This window comes from Petromyzon marinus, chromosome 42 (assembly GCF_048934315.1).
Source record: "Petromyzon marinus isolate PM22_M1 ecotype Great Lakes invasive population chromosome 42, UKy_Petmar_22M1.pri1.0, whole genome shotgun sequence".
Lineage (NCBI taxonomy): Eukaryota > Metazoa > Chordata > Hyperoartia > Petromyzontiformes > Petromyzontidae > Petromyzon > Petromyzon marinus.
Window position 1 is genome coordinate 2,360,303 of NC_133708.1, and position 18,076 is coordinate 2,378,378.

At 58.5% G+C, this 18,076-nt stretch overlaps 1 protein-coding gene across 1 annotated transcript in view; it reads left to right on the top strand.

Annotated features, from left to right (window-relative positions):
• LOC116951296 (ras-related protein Rap-1b) overlaps positions 1 to 10,561 on the top strand; it is a 66,612-nt gene extending 56,051 nt beyond the window's left edge. The window contains exons 4-7 of the mRNA XM_032969816.2: positions 3,757 to 3,813; positions 5,166 to 5,306; positions 5,470 to 5,613; positions 5,996 to 10,561. Of these exons, the coding sequence (XP_032825707.1) occupies positions 3,757 to 3,813; positions 5,166 to 5,306; positions 5,470 to 5,613; positions 5,996 to 6,085 (432 nt within the window). The 3' untranslated portion in view covers positions 6,086 to 10,561. The remainder of the gene's footprint in view (positions 1 to 3,756; positions 3,814 to 5,165; positions 5,307 to 5,469; positions 5,614 to 5,995) is intronic.
• Positions 10,562 to 18,076: the final 7,515 nt, after the last annotated feature.

Consider the following 18,076-nt stretch of genomic DNA (forward strand, 5'->3'; position numbering starts at 1 on the left):
GCGCGTTGCGCGTGCGTGCGTGCGTGTGTGTGCGCGTGTGTGTGTGTGTGCATCGCCCCCCGCCCCCCTCAAATTCGGTTGTGAACTCACGACCTTTCTCTTGCGAGCCGCTCCTGCGCTTCGTATGTTGAACTTCTTTCGCACCGTACACAGCCAACCGTGATTATTAGAGGTGCGGGGTGGAAAGGACCACAAACTAAACACACAAAAATCGGCCTTCAAGAGGTGAGCTTGTCAATCTAGATGATGACTTGAAAGTGCACAGCTCCATTGGCTTCCTCATATCGAAAGGGAGGAGCGTTCCAGATGGCCACACAAGCGCTCCCGGAGGCGCTGCGCGACGAGAAGACGGCGTCCTCGGTGCTCCCCGGACGCTTTGAAACTCTTCCGACCCTGGTTGGAAGCACTCACTCCTCTTCGCTAAGGCCGCAACAAGCCCCACGCCATGCCGGGCGGTCTCTAGCAGCTTTCTTCGCCTCGCCCCAAGACAGGCGGGCCCCCCCCCCCCATGGTCTCTGGTTGGTGTTGAGCGACGCGTCGCCAGGAGGCCCTTGGCCTGCCCCGTGCTCTTTTCCCTGCCTTGTGGTGTCCCCCCCACTTCGCTATGGGGCTCGGGTTCCATTCTCAGCACGTGGTGTCCCAGCCACACCCGAGTCTTCTCTCTCCGTCATGCCCCCCCACCCACCCCCGCGTTGTGGGTCTTGAATTGGTCTCGATGTGCAGGCCCCGGTTTGACATCTTGTTTGGCCGGAAGATGCGACAGATTTTCCTCGGGGAGTTGTTGTGGAAAGTTGATGGGGACTTCACGTCTATCTTAGGTTGGAAACATGTGTAGCACGTAAAAAAAAAACACAACCCAAAGACTTTAAAACCGTTGTCAGTAAGGACAAGCCGGCTGACTGACGACCGTTATCACTCAGCTCCCCCTCGTGTTGCTCTGCGTTTGCTAGGAGATGTTAACTACCTCGCCTGGTATACAGGAGGTCGTGGGTTCCATCCTAACCCTGATGCCGGCTGCTGCTGTGTTTGGAGTCTGTGTCTCTCTCTCTCATCATCATCACAGTTGCTAGGAGATGTTAACTACCTCGCCTGGGTACACAGGAGGTCGTGGGTTCGATCCTAACCCTGATTCCGGCTGCTGTATGTTTGGAGTTTGTGTCGCTCTCTCTCATCATCATCACAGTTGCTAGGAGATGTTAACTTCCTCGCCTGGTATACAGGAGGTCGTGGGTTCGATCCTAACCCTGATGCCTGCTGCTGTATATTTGGGGTTTGCGTCTCTCTCTCTCTCTCATCATCATCACGGTTGCTAGGAGATGTTAACTTCCTCGCCTGGTATACAGGAGGTCGTGGGTTCGATCCTGACCCTGATGCCTGCTGCTGTATGTTTGGAGTTTGCGTCCCTCTCTCTCATCATCACGGTTGCTAGGAGATGTTAACTACCTCGCCTGGTATACAGGAGGTCGTGGGTTCGATCCTGACCCTGATGCCTGCTGCTGCTGTATATTTGGAGTTTGCGTCTCTCTCCCCGTCATCGCGTGGATTTTGCTCCGGTTTTCCCCTCCACATTCCGAGTCAACGTCACGCGTTTTTCGAGAATTTGGCTGCCGCTATATATTTCCACGTGATGATGATTATGATGATGAGCCCACTTCGTTGAGCTGCCCTTTGTGATGGCCAGGTCGCTCCTGAAAAAGAGCAACACAGATCAGTGGGTCCTTTTAGTTGAATAGTTTAAATGCGCAGTTAGACATCGCGATGAATGTCATCACCTGGCGAGCGGACATCGACCCCGCAAATATGTTCGGCATGAATGGTACATCCTTGTGCCGGTCTCACTCTCCCTAAGTGGTGGTCGTAGTAGTAGACACGTACCAAAGCAGGGGGCGCACAGTACACGCACGCGCACAGTACACGCGCACAGTACACGCGCACGCGCACAGTACACGCGCACAGTGCACACGCACGCACACAGTACACACACACACACAGTACGCAATGATGTGTCTGTGTCTCTGTGTGTATCTCTATTTATTCGTGTTTATCTGTGTGTGTGTATCTCTCTATGTATCTGTGTATCTATGTATTTCTGTGTGTGTATCTCTGTGTGTGAGACAGCTGCCTGACGAGTTTCGCGCACAGCCCACGCACAGTCCACAGCGTTGCATCTCTGCGTACTTCTGTGTGTCTCGCACGGTCCGAGCCCGTTGGGTTTCCCCGCTCTCCGTGTGGAAATGAGAGCGCGGGGACCGCGATATGGAAGTCCGCGTCTTCCGCCGATAGAACTCCGTCCGTCCGAGCGACCACGTGGGCAGGCTGGCCGGGCTGCGAGGTTCCCCTTTTGAGGCCGAGCAAACCTAGGGGTGGCCCGGTTCACAAGCGCCGCACGCGGACGAGGCCCGTCGGGGGTCCGAGTGCCGTTGTTGTTGTTGAGAGCACACCAAGGCCGGCGCGGTGCACGAAGGCGTTGTTCGATGTGTCGGTTAACTCCAGTTGGTAGCAACTCCGTTCGGCAACGCTTGTAAGCAACTTCCATCGGCAATGCCCGTTTGGCAACACCTGTTGGCAACACCTGTTGGCAACTCCCATTTGGAAACGCCCCGACTCACGCCTGGCAGACCAGACTCGCGCCTGACTTGCCAGGCGTGAGTCGGGTGAGGCTGCCTCCCCCACCCCCGGTTCTCCGCGCGACGAGTTTGGACGAGCGATGTAGGTTCTACCGTTTTGGCGGCTGGGCGCTGCGAGAGAAGCGAGCGGTGTTGGAAACGCCGCTCATAGCAGAGGGCAAAACGCGGAAACAAAAAAATAGTGGGTGGGGTGGTGTGGGGTGGGGTGGGTGGGGTGGTGTGGGTGGTGTGGGGTGGGTGGGGTGGGTGGGGTGGTGTGGGGTGGGTGGGGTGGTGTGGGTGGTGTGGGGTGGGTGGGGTGGGTGGGGTGGTGTGGGGTGGGTGGGGTGGTGTGGGGTGGGTGGGGTGGTGTGGGGTGGTGTGGGTGGTGTGGGTGGTGTGGGTGGTGTGGGTGGTGTGGGTGGTGTGGGGTGGGTGGGGTGGGTGGGGTGGGGTGGTGTGGGTGGTGTGGGGTGGGTGGGGTGGGTGGGGTGGTGTGGGGTGGGTGGGGTGGTGTGGGGTGGGTGGGGTGGTGTGGGGTGGGTGGGGTGGGTGGGGTGGTGTGGGGTGGGTGGGGTGGTGTGGGGTGGGTGGGGTGGTGTGGGTGGTGTGGGTGGTGTGGGGTGGGGTGGTGTGGGGTGGGTGGGGTGGGTGGTGTGGGGTGGGTGGGGTGGTGTGGGGTGGGTGGGGTGGTGTGGGGTGGGTGGGGTGGTGTGGGGTGGGTGGGGTGGTGTGGGTGGTGTGGGGTGGGGTGGTGTGGGGTGGGGTGGTGTGGGGTGGGTGGGGTGGGGTGGGGCACGGCGGTGGGGGGTTGGGAGATGAGAGGGAGTGAGGGAGGGGGCGGACGTTGCCGTGAGTCGCCACGTATTCGTGGCGTGCCGCGCGGTACCGGTGCACAGGGGCCATGCCAAGTTTGCTCTCTCCCACTTGGTGTTAGTGTTGTTGGTGGGCGAGGGCCGTGCGTGAGCGCGCGTCGCCACTGGGGGAGACAAAGGCGGCCGGCCTTCATAGGTGCTGCTCGCTAACAGCACTTGCCCCTACAGTCCGTCAAGGCTATACGGGGAATCTTTGTCTTTGCTTTTTTGTGACTAAAGTGAGTGAATCTGTGTCTCTCTCTCTCCCCCTCCTCTCGCCCCCTCCTCTCGCCCAGCAAGTGGAAGTGGATGGATCACAGTGCATGCTGGAGATCCTGGATACAGCCGGCACAGTCAGTGCTGCACCACATTGCATGCACACACGGGTCTCCAATCATCCCACACACGCCTACAATCACCCACGCTCCTACAGTCATCACACACGCCCACCTGCAACGCCTACAGTCATCTCACAGCTTAACACCTGTACGGCCATATGGCTCGGCGCTTGAGCACGAGTTTAAACCCTGGGGGGTAAGCATTGACTCGGCCCATCATACTTCCCTCTGGGGTCGTCTAAAATAAGTACCACAGTTGTGGGGAAGTAAACAGCGGTTGTCCTATTGACAGACTAGCCCCCCCCCCCCCCACCATGGCAATGTGGAATTTCCACCACTCCAGGAATTTGTGTAAATTCCCTTGCAGCCGCACCCGTTATGTACACCGCATTTGCTCGCACACGCTCGCACACGCTCGCACACACGCTCACACACGCTCGCACACGCTCGCACACACGCTCACACACGCTCTCACACGCTCGCACACGCGCGCACACACGCTCGCACACACGCGCACACACGCGCGGTTATTTACAGCTGTGCACTCCCACACACAATGGCATTCATAGCCGAACACACAGCCCCGCATTGTGTGCGCGCACACAAAGCACACACACACACAGTCACACATGCTTCAGCGTAGCTCTAAGCGCGGAGACAAAGGTCCCCCGTGTAGCCTCGGGGCAAGTGCGGCGAGCGAGCGGCGCCCCCCTGAAGGCCTTCACGGCACTCGAAAGGGAGCGGTGTGGCCGCCGACGCTGACTCGCCGCACCGGGTGCTCGTGTGAGGTTGAGTCGCCCGGGGGGATGCCCAAGACCCGGTGCAGGTAATCGTCACTGGTGTTGGCTGTGAGCGGGAGTCAAACTGTTGAGGAGGAGGCGGCTGCGAGAGTGGCAGCTTTGTTGGGGAATGTGTTGGTGAGCGCGTGCGTGCGTGTTGGTGAGCGTGCGATTTGGGGAAGTGCGTAGCTTGCGTGCGTGCTCTTGAGCGTGTCGATGAGGGGGTGTGCGTGTTGTGTGAGCGTGCTGGTGAGCGTGCCGGTGAGCGTGTGAGTGTCGGTGAGCGTGCCGGTGAGCGTGCCGGTGAGCGTGTGAGTGTCGGTGAGCGTGCCGGTGAGCGTGCCGGTGAGCGTGTGAGTGTCGGTGAGCGTGCCGGTGAGCGTGCCGGTGAGCGTGTGAGTGTCGGTGAGCGTGCCGGTGAGCGTGCCGGTGAGCGTGTGAGTGTCGGTGAGCGTGCCGGTGAGCGTTCCGGCGAGCGTGCCGCTGAGCGTGCCGGTGAGCGTGTCGGTGAGCGTGTCGGCGAGCGTGCCGCTGAGCGTGCCGCTGAGCGTGCGCGCGGGCTCGTGTCTCGGCGTGAACGACGTGCAGGAGCAGTTCACGGCGATGCGGGACCTGTACATGAAGAACGGCCAGGGCTTCGTGCTGGTCTACTCCATCACGGCGCAGTCCACCTTCAACGACCTGCAGGACCTGCGTGAGCAGATCCTGCGCGTCAAGGACACGGACGACGTGAGCGGTCACCTTTCCCTTCTATCCGTTTGGACGACTTGCTCGGGAGGACGTCCACCGGCTCGCTCGACCGTCCACTCGCTCGCGCATCCAATCGCCCGCCCGCCCGCTCGCTCGCTCGCACGCTTACCTGTCCACTCGCTTGTCCCGCTGCCCCGCCCAGGTGCCCATGATCCTGGTGGGGAACAAATGCGACCTGGAGGACGAGCGTGTGGTGGGTCGCGAGCAGGGGCAGAACCTCGCACGCCAGTGGCAGAGCTGCGCCTTCCTGGAGGCCTCCGCCAAGTCCAAAATCAACGTCAACGAGGTGGGCACCACCCCCCACCTCCACACCCCCCCACATCCACACCCCCCCACCTCCACACCCCCCCACCTCCACACCCCCCCCCCACCTCCACACCCCCCCACTTCCACACCCCCACCCCACCCCTCACACGCGTCGATTTCTCTGGGTGCGTCGATATCCTTCCAGACGTCCCGAGTCGACATGGTGGTTGTTGTTGTTGTTGTTTGAGGAGGAAATCACTTTGACGTTTAATCACTGAATACTTCCGAGTATTAAGTACAGCCTCTCCCCCTGCGGTCCCCCCCCCCCTCCTTTCCTCCTCTACCTCCTCCTCCTCCCCTCCTCGTCCTCCGTCTTCTCGCTCCCTCCCCCCACGCCTCCGCCCACTGCGTGTGTGCCGCAGATCTTCTACGACCTGGTGAGGCAGATCAACAGGAGAGCGCCGCCTGAGAAGAGGAAGGCGAAGAAGAAGCAGTCGTGCACGCTGCTGTGAGACGCCGTCGGCCACCACCGCCGTCAATCCCCACCGCCGCCACCACCACAGCCACCGTCAGCCGCCACCACCACCACAGCCGCCACCACCACCACCGTCAGCCGCCACCACCACCACAGCCGCCGCCACCACCACCACCGTCAGCCGCCGCCGCCACCTTTTTTCTATTGCGCCTTCAAACTCCCCCGGGGGGTCCCGGGGTGGGGTCCTCGGTTGCGCTCGGCGTTCCGCGAGGAAACGTCCCCCCGATCCGATCCCATCCCACCAACCCCCCACCAACCCCCCACCAACCCCCCACCAACCCCCCGCCCACCCACCCACCCTCCGTCTGCGCACCGCCCGTTTTTGTCCGTCGGTCGCCGGCCCCCCCCGCCCGCTACCCCCCCCCCCCCACCCACCACCGGCGTCTGTCGGAAATTCGTACGGAGACGAAAGCGACGCGACGCCGTCACCACCGGGACCGACTTCACCGAGAGCCGAGCGCCCCCCCACGCCTCACCACGCAACCAATTACCGAGTCACGACGACACCTTTATGACGTTCAGCCGGCGGTGGGGGGGGGGTGGTGGTGGTGGGGGGGGGGGGGCGGCCGTGGAGGGGGGGGAGGGGCCCCTTTTGTGAAGGCTGCGGAATCGGTCCACCGGGGAAAAAAACGGGAAAAAAAATTACAAAAAAAATTTGAGAAGTGGGAAAAAGATGAGTGCTCTCCCCCCCCCCTCACACACACACAGCCCTCACCCCCCTCCTGGTGATTTCTTTCGTCTTCTGTCCCTTTGTCATCCCTCCGGCGTGTGTGTATTTCGAACGGTCCGTGTGTTGCACGCCAGAGTTGGTTAACCCTCCGCCCCGCTCCGCCGTGCGATCGACAGGAAGGCGGCTGGCCAGGTGCACGTGTGTGTGTGTGCGTGTTTGTGTGCCCGGGCACACGTGTGTGTGTGTGTGCGTGTTTGTGTGCCCGGGCACACGTGTGTGTGTGTGTTTGTGTGCCCGGGCACACGTGTGTGTGTGTGTGTTTGTGTGTGTGCCTGGGCGCACGTGTGCTCCGTGTGCGTTGTGCGTGCGAGCCGGTGCCTCGGTGTGCACACCAGCGCGTGCACGAGTGTGCGCGCGCGTGCGTCAGTGTGCACGTCAGTGTGTCAGTGTGTCAGTGCGTCAGTGTGTCAGTGTGCCGCGTCAGTGCATTCCGCGTGCGAGCGAGTGAGCGAACTTGTGAGTGACTGCGACTGTCTGGGGCTTCTGTCGCCCTCCTCTCATCCATCCCCATGCCGTGACGCATGCTGGCGCACCTCCTCCTCGCACCTCCTCCTCCTCCTCCTCGCACCTCCTCGCACCTCCTCCTCCTCGCTCCTCCTCGCGTACCCCGCTCCCCCCTGCCCCGCCCCGACAGTCGCCGAGCGAGCGAGCGGCACAGCGCCACTCGACAGTGCAGCCGGGCGCCAAACTAACACTCTCCCCGTTTCACCTGTGGCTCCCGTACTAATATTTGTACAGAGACTTTTTGCATACGACCCGTCTCTTCAGACTTTATAAATACTGTATTGTCATTTTTTTTCCTCCCCTCCATTATTTTTTTTGTATTTTACTGTAAAGAATAAAAAAAAAGTGGTGGCTAAGAAGGAGCTGAGACTTCGTAAAAAAAAAAAGATACAGCAAATGACGGGGAGGGTGGGGTGAGGGGACCGGGGGGGGTGGATGGCGCTCCCCGCCCCTTGCCCCTACTACCTGTTCTATTCTCTTCCAGCTGCACGATGCATTTCGCCCGCTCCTCTGCGCTCACCGCCGATTAGCTCCCCGGCCTCCACCGCCGACCCCCCCCGTCTCCAAACGACGTCTCCCACCCCCGCCCCGCCGCCACTCCCCCCGGCCCCGCTCCTGAACTCCCGTCAATTTTTTTTTGGGGGGGGGGGGTGCGTGGAACACGACAACCGAGTGTTGTCAACTCAGTTTTTTTTGTTTTGCCCAGAGGGGGCGAACCGTCGGCGCGATTCGCGAGCGGAGCCGCCGGGGGAACGCCGTCCCGGCCGCTGCCGCCGCCGCCGAGACGGCGTTGGGTTATTTTTTGGTGCGCACGAGTGATTGTTTTTAGGGGTTTTTTTTGTTCTTTCTCTTCGGCGGGTTCCGTTGGCGGCCAGAGGAGAGAGCGAGGGGGACCGTGACGGCGCCAGAGGCTTGTTGGGGCTCGAGTCCGGTGATGCCAAAACCCCCAGACCGCAGCTCTCTCTCTCTCTCCCGCTCGCTCTCTCTCTCCCGCTCTCTCCCGCTCTCTCCCGCTCTCTCCCGCTGTCTCTCTCCCGCTCTCTCTCTCTCTCCCGCTCGTTCTCTCTCTCCCGCTCTCTCCCGCTCTCTCCTGCTCTCTCCCGCTCTCTCTCTCCCGCTCTCTCTCTCTCCCGCTCTCTCTCTCCCGCTCTCTCTCTCCCTCTCTCTCTCCCGCTCTCTCTCTCCCGCTCTCTCTCTCCCGCTCTCTCTCTCTCCCCCGCTCTCTCTCTCCCCCGCTCTCTCTCTCCCCCGCTCTCTCTCTCTCCCCCGCTCGCTCTCTCTCTCTCCCGCCCTCTCTCTCCCCCGCTCGCTCGCTGATGTGGCCCTAGTCCCTCGGCACCGCTTTGCGGCTGGCGGGCGGGCGGGCAGGCAGGTGAGACGGGGAGGGAGATGCGATTTTGGTGGTCGCCGCCAGAGGGTTGGACAGTTTTTGTCGGCCGGTCTGTCAGTTGATTGGTCGGTTGCCTGGTCTGACGATTGATTGGTCGGTCGGCCGGTTCATTGATCACTGCCGGGCAGTCAGTTGATTGGTCGGTCGGCCGATTGATCACTGCCGGGCAGTCAGTTGATTGGTCGGTCGGTCGATGCAGTCATTTGATTGGTCAGTCGGCCGGGCTGTCAGTTGATTGGTCAGTCGGCCGGTCTGTCTGTTGATTGGTCAGTCGGCCGGGCTGTCAGTTGATTGGTCAGTCGGCCGGGGTGTCAATCGATTGGTCAGTCGGCCATGCTGTCAGTCGATTGGTCAGTCGGCCGTGCTGTCAGTCGATTGGTCCGTCGGCCGTGCTGTAGCGGCGCGAGGCTTTACAACTTTAAACGCGGTGGGACTTGCACGGGCCGGGTGCCGCGACAGCTGCTGGCCTCTGTCCACCACCGCTGCTCGCCAGGCCGTGCGTGACGCCACGCGGCGCTGGGGTGGGGGGGGGGCGAGGGGTCGCTCCTGCATGGTTTATTTCACTTCCTTTTGATTTTAAATGCTTTCGTGCGTACTACAAGATTCATTTATTGATGCTAGCCCCTCCCCCGCCCTCCCCCGCACCCTCTCGCCATCGTCATCACCAACGTCAGTCGCCATCGTCGTTATTATTAAACAATATCCTTTATTACAACTCGGTTATAAGCTGTTTAACTTCGGCTTGGCAGTGGCGCGAGAGGATGCGAGCGAGCGAGCGAGGGAGCGCGTGTTCCGTTGTTTGTGTTTACAAGTCGAGTGAATTCGCAGGCGTGACATTGCCGCAAAAAAGTTACCAGCAAGGCCCCCCCCCCCCGAAGGCTTTCAAAATGCTTTGTGTTGCCCCTCGCCACACAACCCCCAGCCCCTACAGAAAAAAACACAAATTGAATGCTCCGAATTAAAAACAAACCTATATATGTGTGTGCGTGTGTGTGTGTCCGTATCTCGTGAGTCTGACCCCCCCACCGCCTCCTCCTCCCCATTCAAGCAATGGAACGCCCCGACTTTAAAGGAGAGAAGCCGTCTGCCCCTCCCTCGGGTGGCTACGTTGGGGGGCAAACCATTGTGGGGGGTGGGATTTCTGAGAATTTAAAAAAACCCCAGACAGGAAATCCACTCGCTCCGCGCCTCTCCAATTCAGTGGCGCATCCCAAGTATCTCTGTCTTGTAGTCCAAACACGTTAACCCGCTTATAGTTTCTACCGATTGTACTGTAGATGTCTGATGGTATAATACTTTATTTTTCCTTTCCCCGAACTACTTAAATATTCGTACAATGTGTACCGTACATACATTTGATGCCAAATAAATTGTATTACATTTTACACTCCACCGACCCAACCCACGCCCCCCTCCCCCCCATTAATCAATTAAGTCATTCATTATTAAGCTGATTGCGCGCACAAATTAAATTCGGGACTGGTGGGTGGGTGGGCGGGGAGGGAGGGAGAATGAATGTAAAGGAGAAATTTTGAATCTTGAGACGCGCTTCCAGGCGGTGGTGGTGGTGGTGGTCATGCCGCACGAGAGATGGGGAATTCGATGTAGAGACGGCGGGGGGGGGGGGGTGGGAGTTGCGTGGTGGGGGGCTGTGGGGGGGCTACATCCGAGGGGGGGTCACATTAGAGAGTGGTCCGTGGTGCTCGCCTCGTCGCTGACGGGTTAAGAGACAGAGCGAGCGAGGGAGACAAGCCCCGTTTTAAAGTTCCAACGAAAAGAGACGTCTGCATTTATTAGAGCAATAAATTAATCATGTCGTCTTGTCACAAGTGTGTCTGGGCTTAGTCTGTTAACCCACTGCTGGATGGGGGACTTCCCCCACCACTCGCACACACGCCGTGTTGGGTATCCGTGCGCTCGTTGGGGGGGGGGGAGGGTGGCAGTGCGTGGGGGGACTTGTGACCATACTTCCCCACGCTGGTCAGTGCCAGGTTTCGGCGCGACTGGGGGGGGGGCCCAAGATCCGAAGGCAAGGCCTGCGAAGTTCGCGGCGTGCTAACCGCTGCGCCACCGCTCCCCCGCTCACCATCATCCATGAGAAGAGATCTCGCAACGTCGACAGAAGCGGCGGCGTCAGCAAGAGATGAAACTCCTTGGAGGAAATGTGGCGCGAAGTTGAGACGGGGAGGGCCGCGGCTCTCATCACTGACTTGCACGGGGAGGGGGGGGCAGCAGGGGGGGGGCAGGAGGAGCCCGCGGTGCTCTCGCGAGATTTCCGAACATTTTCCTCTGAGAACGCCCCAACGGATCGATAGATCGGGAATCTTATCAGTTTGGTGGGTAGGGTGGGGGGATGGGAGGGTTGGGATAGTGGGGGGGGGGTAAAGTGACAACGTCCGAAGTGGGGGGGGGGGGTGGGGGGCGTTCTTCGCGCTCGCTGCCCGCTCCTGAAGCCGCGGCGAGTTTGTGGGGGTCCTGACGAGGACGGACGCCTCGCGCCACGGTGCACCCCGGGGATGAAGGGAGCCCCCCCACACACACCCCCCCCCCCCCTTAACCCACCCCTCACACACCCCTCACCACCCTCACTCACCCCCCTTCACCCACCCCTCACACCCTTCACCCCAAATTCACCCACCCCTCACTCACCCCCCCCTTAATCCCCCACACCCACCCCTCACCCCCCACACCCACCCCCCCCCTTAATCCCCCCACACCCACCCCTCACCCCCCACACCCACCCCCCCCCTTAACCCCCCACACCCACCCCTCACCCACCCGCCTTCCGCTTCACCGACCCGCACCGCCCGGCGTGGTGAAGTATGGTCAACGTAGCCCCTCCCTACCCCCTCCCCCCCATCTTTCAAGACCGACAACTGAAACGATTTTCCTTGTTCCAGGCGAGAGCCTCCATTGAGCTGCCTACTTCAGTTTCAGCGGCGACCTGCCCATCGCGAATGACAGCTCGACGGCGGGGTCCGCCGTCATCACGGGGACGTTCCAGCAGCCAGATAATCCAAACGCGTGGTGGTGATGGTGGTGTTGTAGATTCTTAATGTGGAGTGTGAACACCGGAGGAGACGAATCGACGGTGTTAGGGTCTGGGATGGAACCCACGACCTCCTGCAATACCAGGCGAGGTAGTTAACATCTCCTAGCCACCGTGGTGGTAGGGTCTGGGATGGAACCCACGACTTCCTGCATACCAGGCGAGGTAGTTAACATCTAGCCACCGTGGTGTTAGGGTCGGGATCGAACCCACGGACCTCCTGCATACCATGCGAGGTAGTTAACATTTCCTATCCACCGTGGTGTTAGGGTCTGGGATCGAACCCACGACCTCCTGCATACCAGGCGAGGTAGTTAACATCTAGCCACCGTGGTGTTAGGGTCTGGGATCGAACCCACGACCTCCTGCATACTAGGCGAGGTAGTTAACATCTCCTAGCCACCGTGGTTTTAGGGTCTGGGATCGAACCCACGACCTCCTGCATACCAGGCGAGGTAGATAATATCTAGCCACCGTGGTGTTAGGGTCTGGGGTTGAACCCACGACCTCCTGCATACCATGCGAGGTAGTTAACATTTCCTAGCCACCGTGGTGTTAGGGTCTGGGATCGAACCCACGACCTCCTGCATACCAGGCGAGGTAGTTAACATCTAGCCACCGTGGTGTTAGGGTCTGGGATCGAACCCACGACCTCCTGCATACCAGGCGAGGTAGTTAACATCTCCTAGCCACCGTGGTTTTAGGGTCTGGGATCGAACCAATGACCTCCTGCATACCAGGCGAGGTAGATAATATCTAGCCACCGTGGTGTTAGGGTCTGGGGTTGAACCCACGACCTCCTGCATACCAGGCGAGGTAGTTAACATCTCCTAGCCACCGTGGTGTTAGGGTCTGGGATCGAACCCACGACCTCCTGCATACCAGGCGAGGTAGTTAACATCTCCTAGCCACCGTGGTGTTAGGGTCTGGGATCGAACCCACGACCTCCTGCATACCAGGCGAGGTGGTTAACATCTCCTAGCCACCGTGGTTTTAGGGTCTGGGATCGAACCCATGACCTCCTGCATACCAGGCGAGGTAGATAATATCTAGCCACCGTGGTGTTTGGGTCTGGGGTTGAACCCACGACCTCCTGCATACCAGGCGAGGTAGTTAACATTTCCTAGCCACCGTGGTGTTAGGGTCTGGGATCGAACCCACGACCTCCTGCATACCAGGCGAGGTAGTTAACATCTCCTAGCCACCGTGGTGTTAGGGTCTGGGATGGAACCCACGACCTCCTGCAAACCAGGCGAGGTAGTTAACATCTCCTAGCCACCGTGGTGTTAGGGTCTGAGATCGAACCCACGACCTCCTGCATACCAGGCGAGGTAGTTAACATCTAGCCACCGTGGTGTTAGGATCTGGGATGGAATCCACGACCTCCTGCATACCAGACGAGGTAGTTAACATCTCCTAGCCACCGTGGTGTTAGGGTTTGGGATCGAACCCACGACCTCCTGCAAACCAGGCGAGGTAGTTAACATCTAGCCACCGTGGTGTTAGGGTCTGGGATCGAACCCACGACCTCCTGCATACCAGGCGAGGTAGCTAACATCTAGCCACCGTGGTGTTGGGGTCTGGGGTTGAACCCACGACCTTCATACCAGGCGAGGTAGTTAACATCTCCTAGCCACCGTGGTGTTAGGGTCTGAGATCGAACCCACGACCTCCTGCATACCAGGCGAGGTAGTTAACATCTCCTATCCACCGTGGTGTTAGGGCCTGGGTTGAACCCACGACCTCCTGCACACCAGGCGAGGTAGTTAACATCTCCTAGCCACCGTGGTGTTAGGGTCTGGGGTTTAACCCACGCCCTCCTGCATACCAGGCGAGGTAGTTAACATCTCCTAGCCACCGTGGTGTTAGGGTCTTGGATGAAACCCACGACCTCCTGCACACCAGGCGAGGTAGTTAACATCTCCTAGCCACCGTGGTGTTAGGGCCTGGGGTTGAACCCACGACCTCCTGCACACCAGGCGAGGTAGTTAACATCTAGCCACCGTGGTGTTAGGGTCTGGGGTTTAACCCACGACCTCCTGCATACCACGCGAGGTAGTTAACATCTCCTAGCCACCGTGGTGTTAGGGTCTTGGATGAAACCCACGACCTCCTGCACACCAGGCGAGGTAGTTAACATCTCCTAGCCACCGTAGTGTTAGGGTCTTGGATGAAACCCACGACCTCCTGCACACCAGGCGAGGTAGTTAACATCTCCTAGCCACCGTGGTGTTGCGGTCTGGGGTTTAACCCACGACCTCCTGCATACCAGGCGAGGTAGTTAACATCTCCTAGCCACCGTAGTGTTAGGGTCTTGGATGAAACCCACGACCTCCTGCACACCAGGCGAGGTAGTTAACATCTCCTAGCCACCGTGGTGTTGCGGTCTGGGGTTTAACCCACGACCTCCTGCACACCAGGCGAGGTAGTTAACATCTCCTAGCCACCGTGGTGTTAGGGTCTGGGGTTTAACCCACGACCTCCTGCACACCAGGCGAGGTAGTTAACATCTCCTAGCCACCGTGGTGTTAGGGTCTGGGGTTGAACCCACGACCTCCTGCACACCAGGCGAGGTAGTTAACATCTCCTAGCCACCGTGGTGTTAGGGCCTGGGGTTGAACCCACGACCTCCTGCACACCAGGCGAGGTAGTTAACATCTCCTAGCCACCGTGGCGCCCCCATGCGGTCGGCAGGTCGCGTGCGGCGGGGTGAAGTGTGGGAACTCGCCACCTCTTCCGACACGTCGGTGTACCCACACACACACACATGTACACGCGTGTGCCACGTGTGTGTGTGTCTCAGTGGGATCGCGTGCCTCTGCGAGTCCGTCTGCGTGCGACTCATCGGCGAATGAATGATGTATTCACTCTGTGTGAGAGTAACGGGAGTCACTGTGAATGTTGAGATGCCACATCTGGCGGGGCCTCGTGGCACGCCAAACACTCAGTCGTGACAATGGTTCAGGTCGTCGTGATTTTTTTAATAAATAATCGATTGTTTTTCTTCTCCTCCCGAGGGTGGAATCGAGTCTAGGGCTGCAACCTACAAGGAAGCTCTCCACACAACAGAATGTTGGGACGGAGGGCATCGTTTTAGAGCTTAGAGCCAGATCTGTATGTGTGTTGAACTTCTTTCGTACCGTACGTGACCAGCCGTGCGATTCGGAGGTATGGGTGGGGATTGCAACAAACGAAACACCACAGGTTCTAAAGACTTTACTTTTCAATTTACTATGGTGGTGTAGTGTGTGTTGTAGTGTGTGTTGTTGTGTGTGGTTGTAGTGTGTGTGTGTTGTAGTGTTGTAGTGTGTGTTGTAGTGTGTGTTGTAGTGGTGTAGCATGTGTTGTAGTGTGTGTTGTAGTGTGTGTTGTAGTGTGTGTTGTAGTGTTGTAGTGTAGTGTGTAGTGTGTGTTGTAGTGTGTATTGTAGTATGGTGGTGTCGCGTGTGTTGTAGTGTGTGTTGTAGTGTGTGTTGTAGTGTGTGTTGTAGTGTGTGGTTGTAGTGTGTGGTTGTAGTGTGTGTTGTAGTGTGTGGTTGTAGTGTGTGGTTGTAGTGTGTGTTGTAGTGTGTGTTGTAGTGTGTGTTGTAGTGTGTGTTACATATTTCAGTTTAACTCGAAGCAAGAACATCTGCTGAACTACATAGTGACGGACCAGCGGATGCGAGCCCATGTCCTTGACACCAGGACCTACCGTGGAGTTGATCTGCCCTCTGACCATCGACTAGTCATTTGTAAGATGCGCCTGCCATTCTTCCACTCCGGTGGTGGGTGTACACCCAGGACCCCATTCCAACCTAAAGTGGCCTGGTCGCAGTTATCTGATGAAAGTTGCAAGCGAGAATTTCATCATCGCTTGCGGCTGGGATTGGCATCGTCCCCGACTCCTCCTGATGTCGAGGGTAAATGGGCGAGGTTTAGGACTGTGACTCATGCAGCTGCAATGGCTGCTTTGGGTACGCGGTCCAGACCTCCCCAGAGACCCTGGCTGACAGAGGAGGTGTTCAGGATGGTTGAGAAAAAGCGAAAGGCCCACTGTCATCGGCTACAGAATCCCACGTCAGAGAATGAGGAGGCTTACCGCAGCCTTCGCTCGGAGGTTCGGAGAGCCGTGAGGCGCTGCAAGGATGGGTGGTGGTCGCGGGTTGCTGAGGAGATGGAGTCTGCCTCAGTGGCCCGTGATCACAAATCTCTATTTAACTCCATCAAAAAAGTAACCTGCAGCACCACACCTATTACCATCATTAGGGGAAAAACGGTGATCCAATCTCCGACCCCCAGGAACAGGTTTGCAGATTTGCTGAGCATTTCTGTGAGGTCCTGGGGGAGGGAAATCCCTCAGCCAGGAAAACATCGTGGCACAAAGTAAGGATGACCCTGTTGAGGGTGCGGTGCCTCAAATATTGGAAGAAGTCACCCCCTGTGAGTGGCTGGCTGAGGTGCCATCTGTTGAGGAAGTACTGAAGGCGATCCGGAGTCTGAGACCAGGAAAGGCAGCGGGCAGAGATGATCTCCCAAGCGAAATGCTGAGGGAGGGTGGCGTTTGTGCACAGACTGCCCTATATGACATCATAACAACAGTCTGGACCACTGGACGGGTTCCGCAGGATTGTAAGGATGCCCTTGTGGTCCCCCTCTTTAAGAAGGGAGACCGCACAGACTGTAACAACTACAGGGGCATCTCACTTCTCAGTGTGCCGGGAACGGTCCTGGCAAGGATTATTCAGCATCGCCTTGCCAGGCACGCTGAGGGGATGCTTGCGGAGCCCCAATGCGGTTTCAGGAAAGGGCGGTCCTGCACAGATGCCATATTTTCTGTCCGTCTGCTACAGCAGAGGTGTAGGGAATTCCAACAAGACCTACATCTCTGCTTTATTGACCTGGTCAAGGCCTATGATACCATCAGTAGGCCTGGGCTCTGGGTCATTCTTCGTGCTTTTGGAGTACCTGACCCTCTGCTCACGATCATTAAGGACCTTCATGATGGTGAGCAGGCCCGGGTAAAACTACGTGGCCGGGAGTCAGAGCCATTCCTGTACACCTTGGGGTGCGACAGGGATGTCCTCTGGGTCCCACATTATTTAACATCTATTTTGACCACGTAGTTCGTGAAGCATTCAATAGCTGTACCGGGGGAATCTCCATATGGTACAGATATAATGGGAGGCTGATTGATGCCCGGGTGCGGTCAAGGGATGGCTCCCTATTGCTCCACCACGTTATGTATGCTGATGATTTGGTAATAGCTGCTCAGTCAGAGGAGGAGTTGGAGACGCTGCTGCTGAGACTGGAGCGTGCCACTAAGAGGTGGGGCCTTACCATCAGCCCCACCAAAACTAAGCACCTGCCTGGGTATTTTGTAGCATCGGACACTCCACCCCCACAACTCCCAATCGGTGATGGGGCAGTTGTGGAGAGAGTGGAGAGTTTCCCATACCTGGGCAGTGTGCTTATGACTGGCTCCAGTTTAACAGCAGAGGTCTCACTCCGAATCAGTCGAGCGGCAATATCTTTTCATCGGTTGCGTAACGCTGAGTGGAAGCTACCTGGTCTGTCGCTCCACACTAAGCTTCAGGTCTTCTCGGCCACGGTCATTCCCTCCCTTCTCTGTGCTTGCGAAACGTGGACCCCCCTAATGGAACATCTTCGCCGGTTAGAAACATTTAGGCTGGCCTGCCTACGATCCATCCTGGGTTTAACCAGACTGGATTGTGTGAGGATCTCACAAATCCTTGAAAGATCTGGGCCAGGTCCCATCGGTGAGCTCCTCTGGCGGGCAAGGCTGTGATGGCTGCGTCATGTAGCCCGCATGCCCAGCCACCGCATGCCGAAACAGCTTTTGTTCGGCCGGATTGAGGGGGCTAAGCGGGCCGGCACGGGCTAGAGAAGAGATGGAGTGATGTGGTACAGGAGGACGTGGAGCTGAGTGGACTTGCCGATGACTGGTACCAGCGGTGTCAAGATCGGCCTCTGTGGAAGAGGCTCGTGAAGGATGCTACTGGGCAGTTGGAGTTAGTCGCCCTCCAACAAAAACGGAGGGCGGAGGAGCGACGCTCAGAACAACGAGCGGAGCGGCGGGTGGCTAAAGCACAGCAGGTTGGCACAGTAGGGGGCACAGGTGGTGCATCAGCCAGTCATCTCAGTCAGTCGACCCGTTGCACCTGGGTCTGCCCCGTGACCTCCTGCCAACGGGCGTTCGACACTTCACGTGGCCTCAGGGTGCACATAGCCTGGCACAAGCGCCGTGGTGACGTCACCGCCACTTAGTGGCGAATGGCGGTTGTTGTTGTTGTAG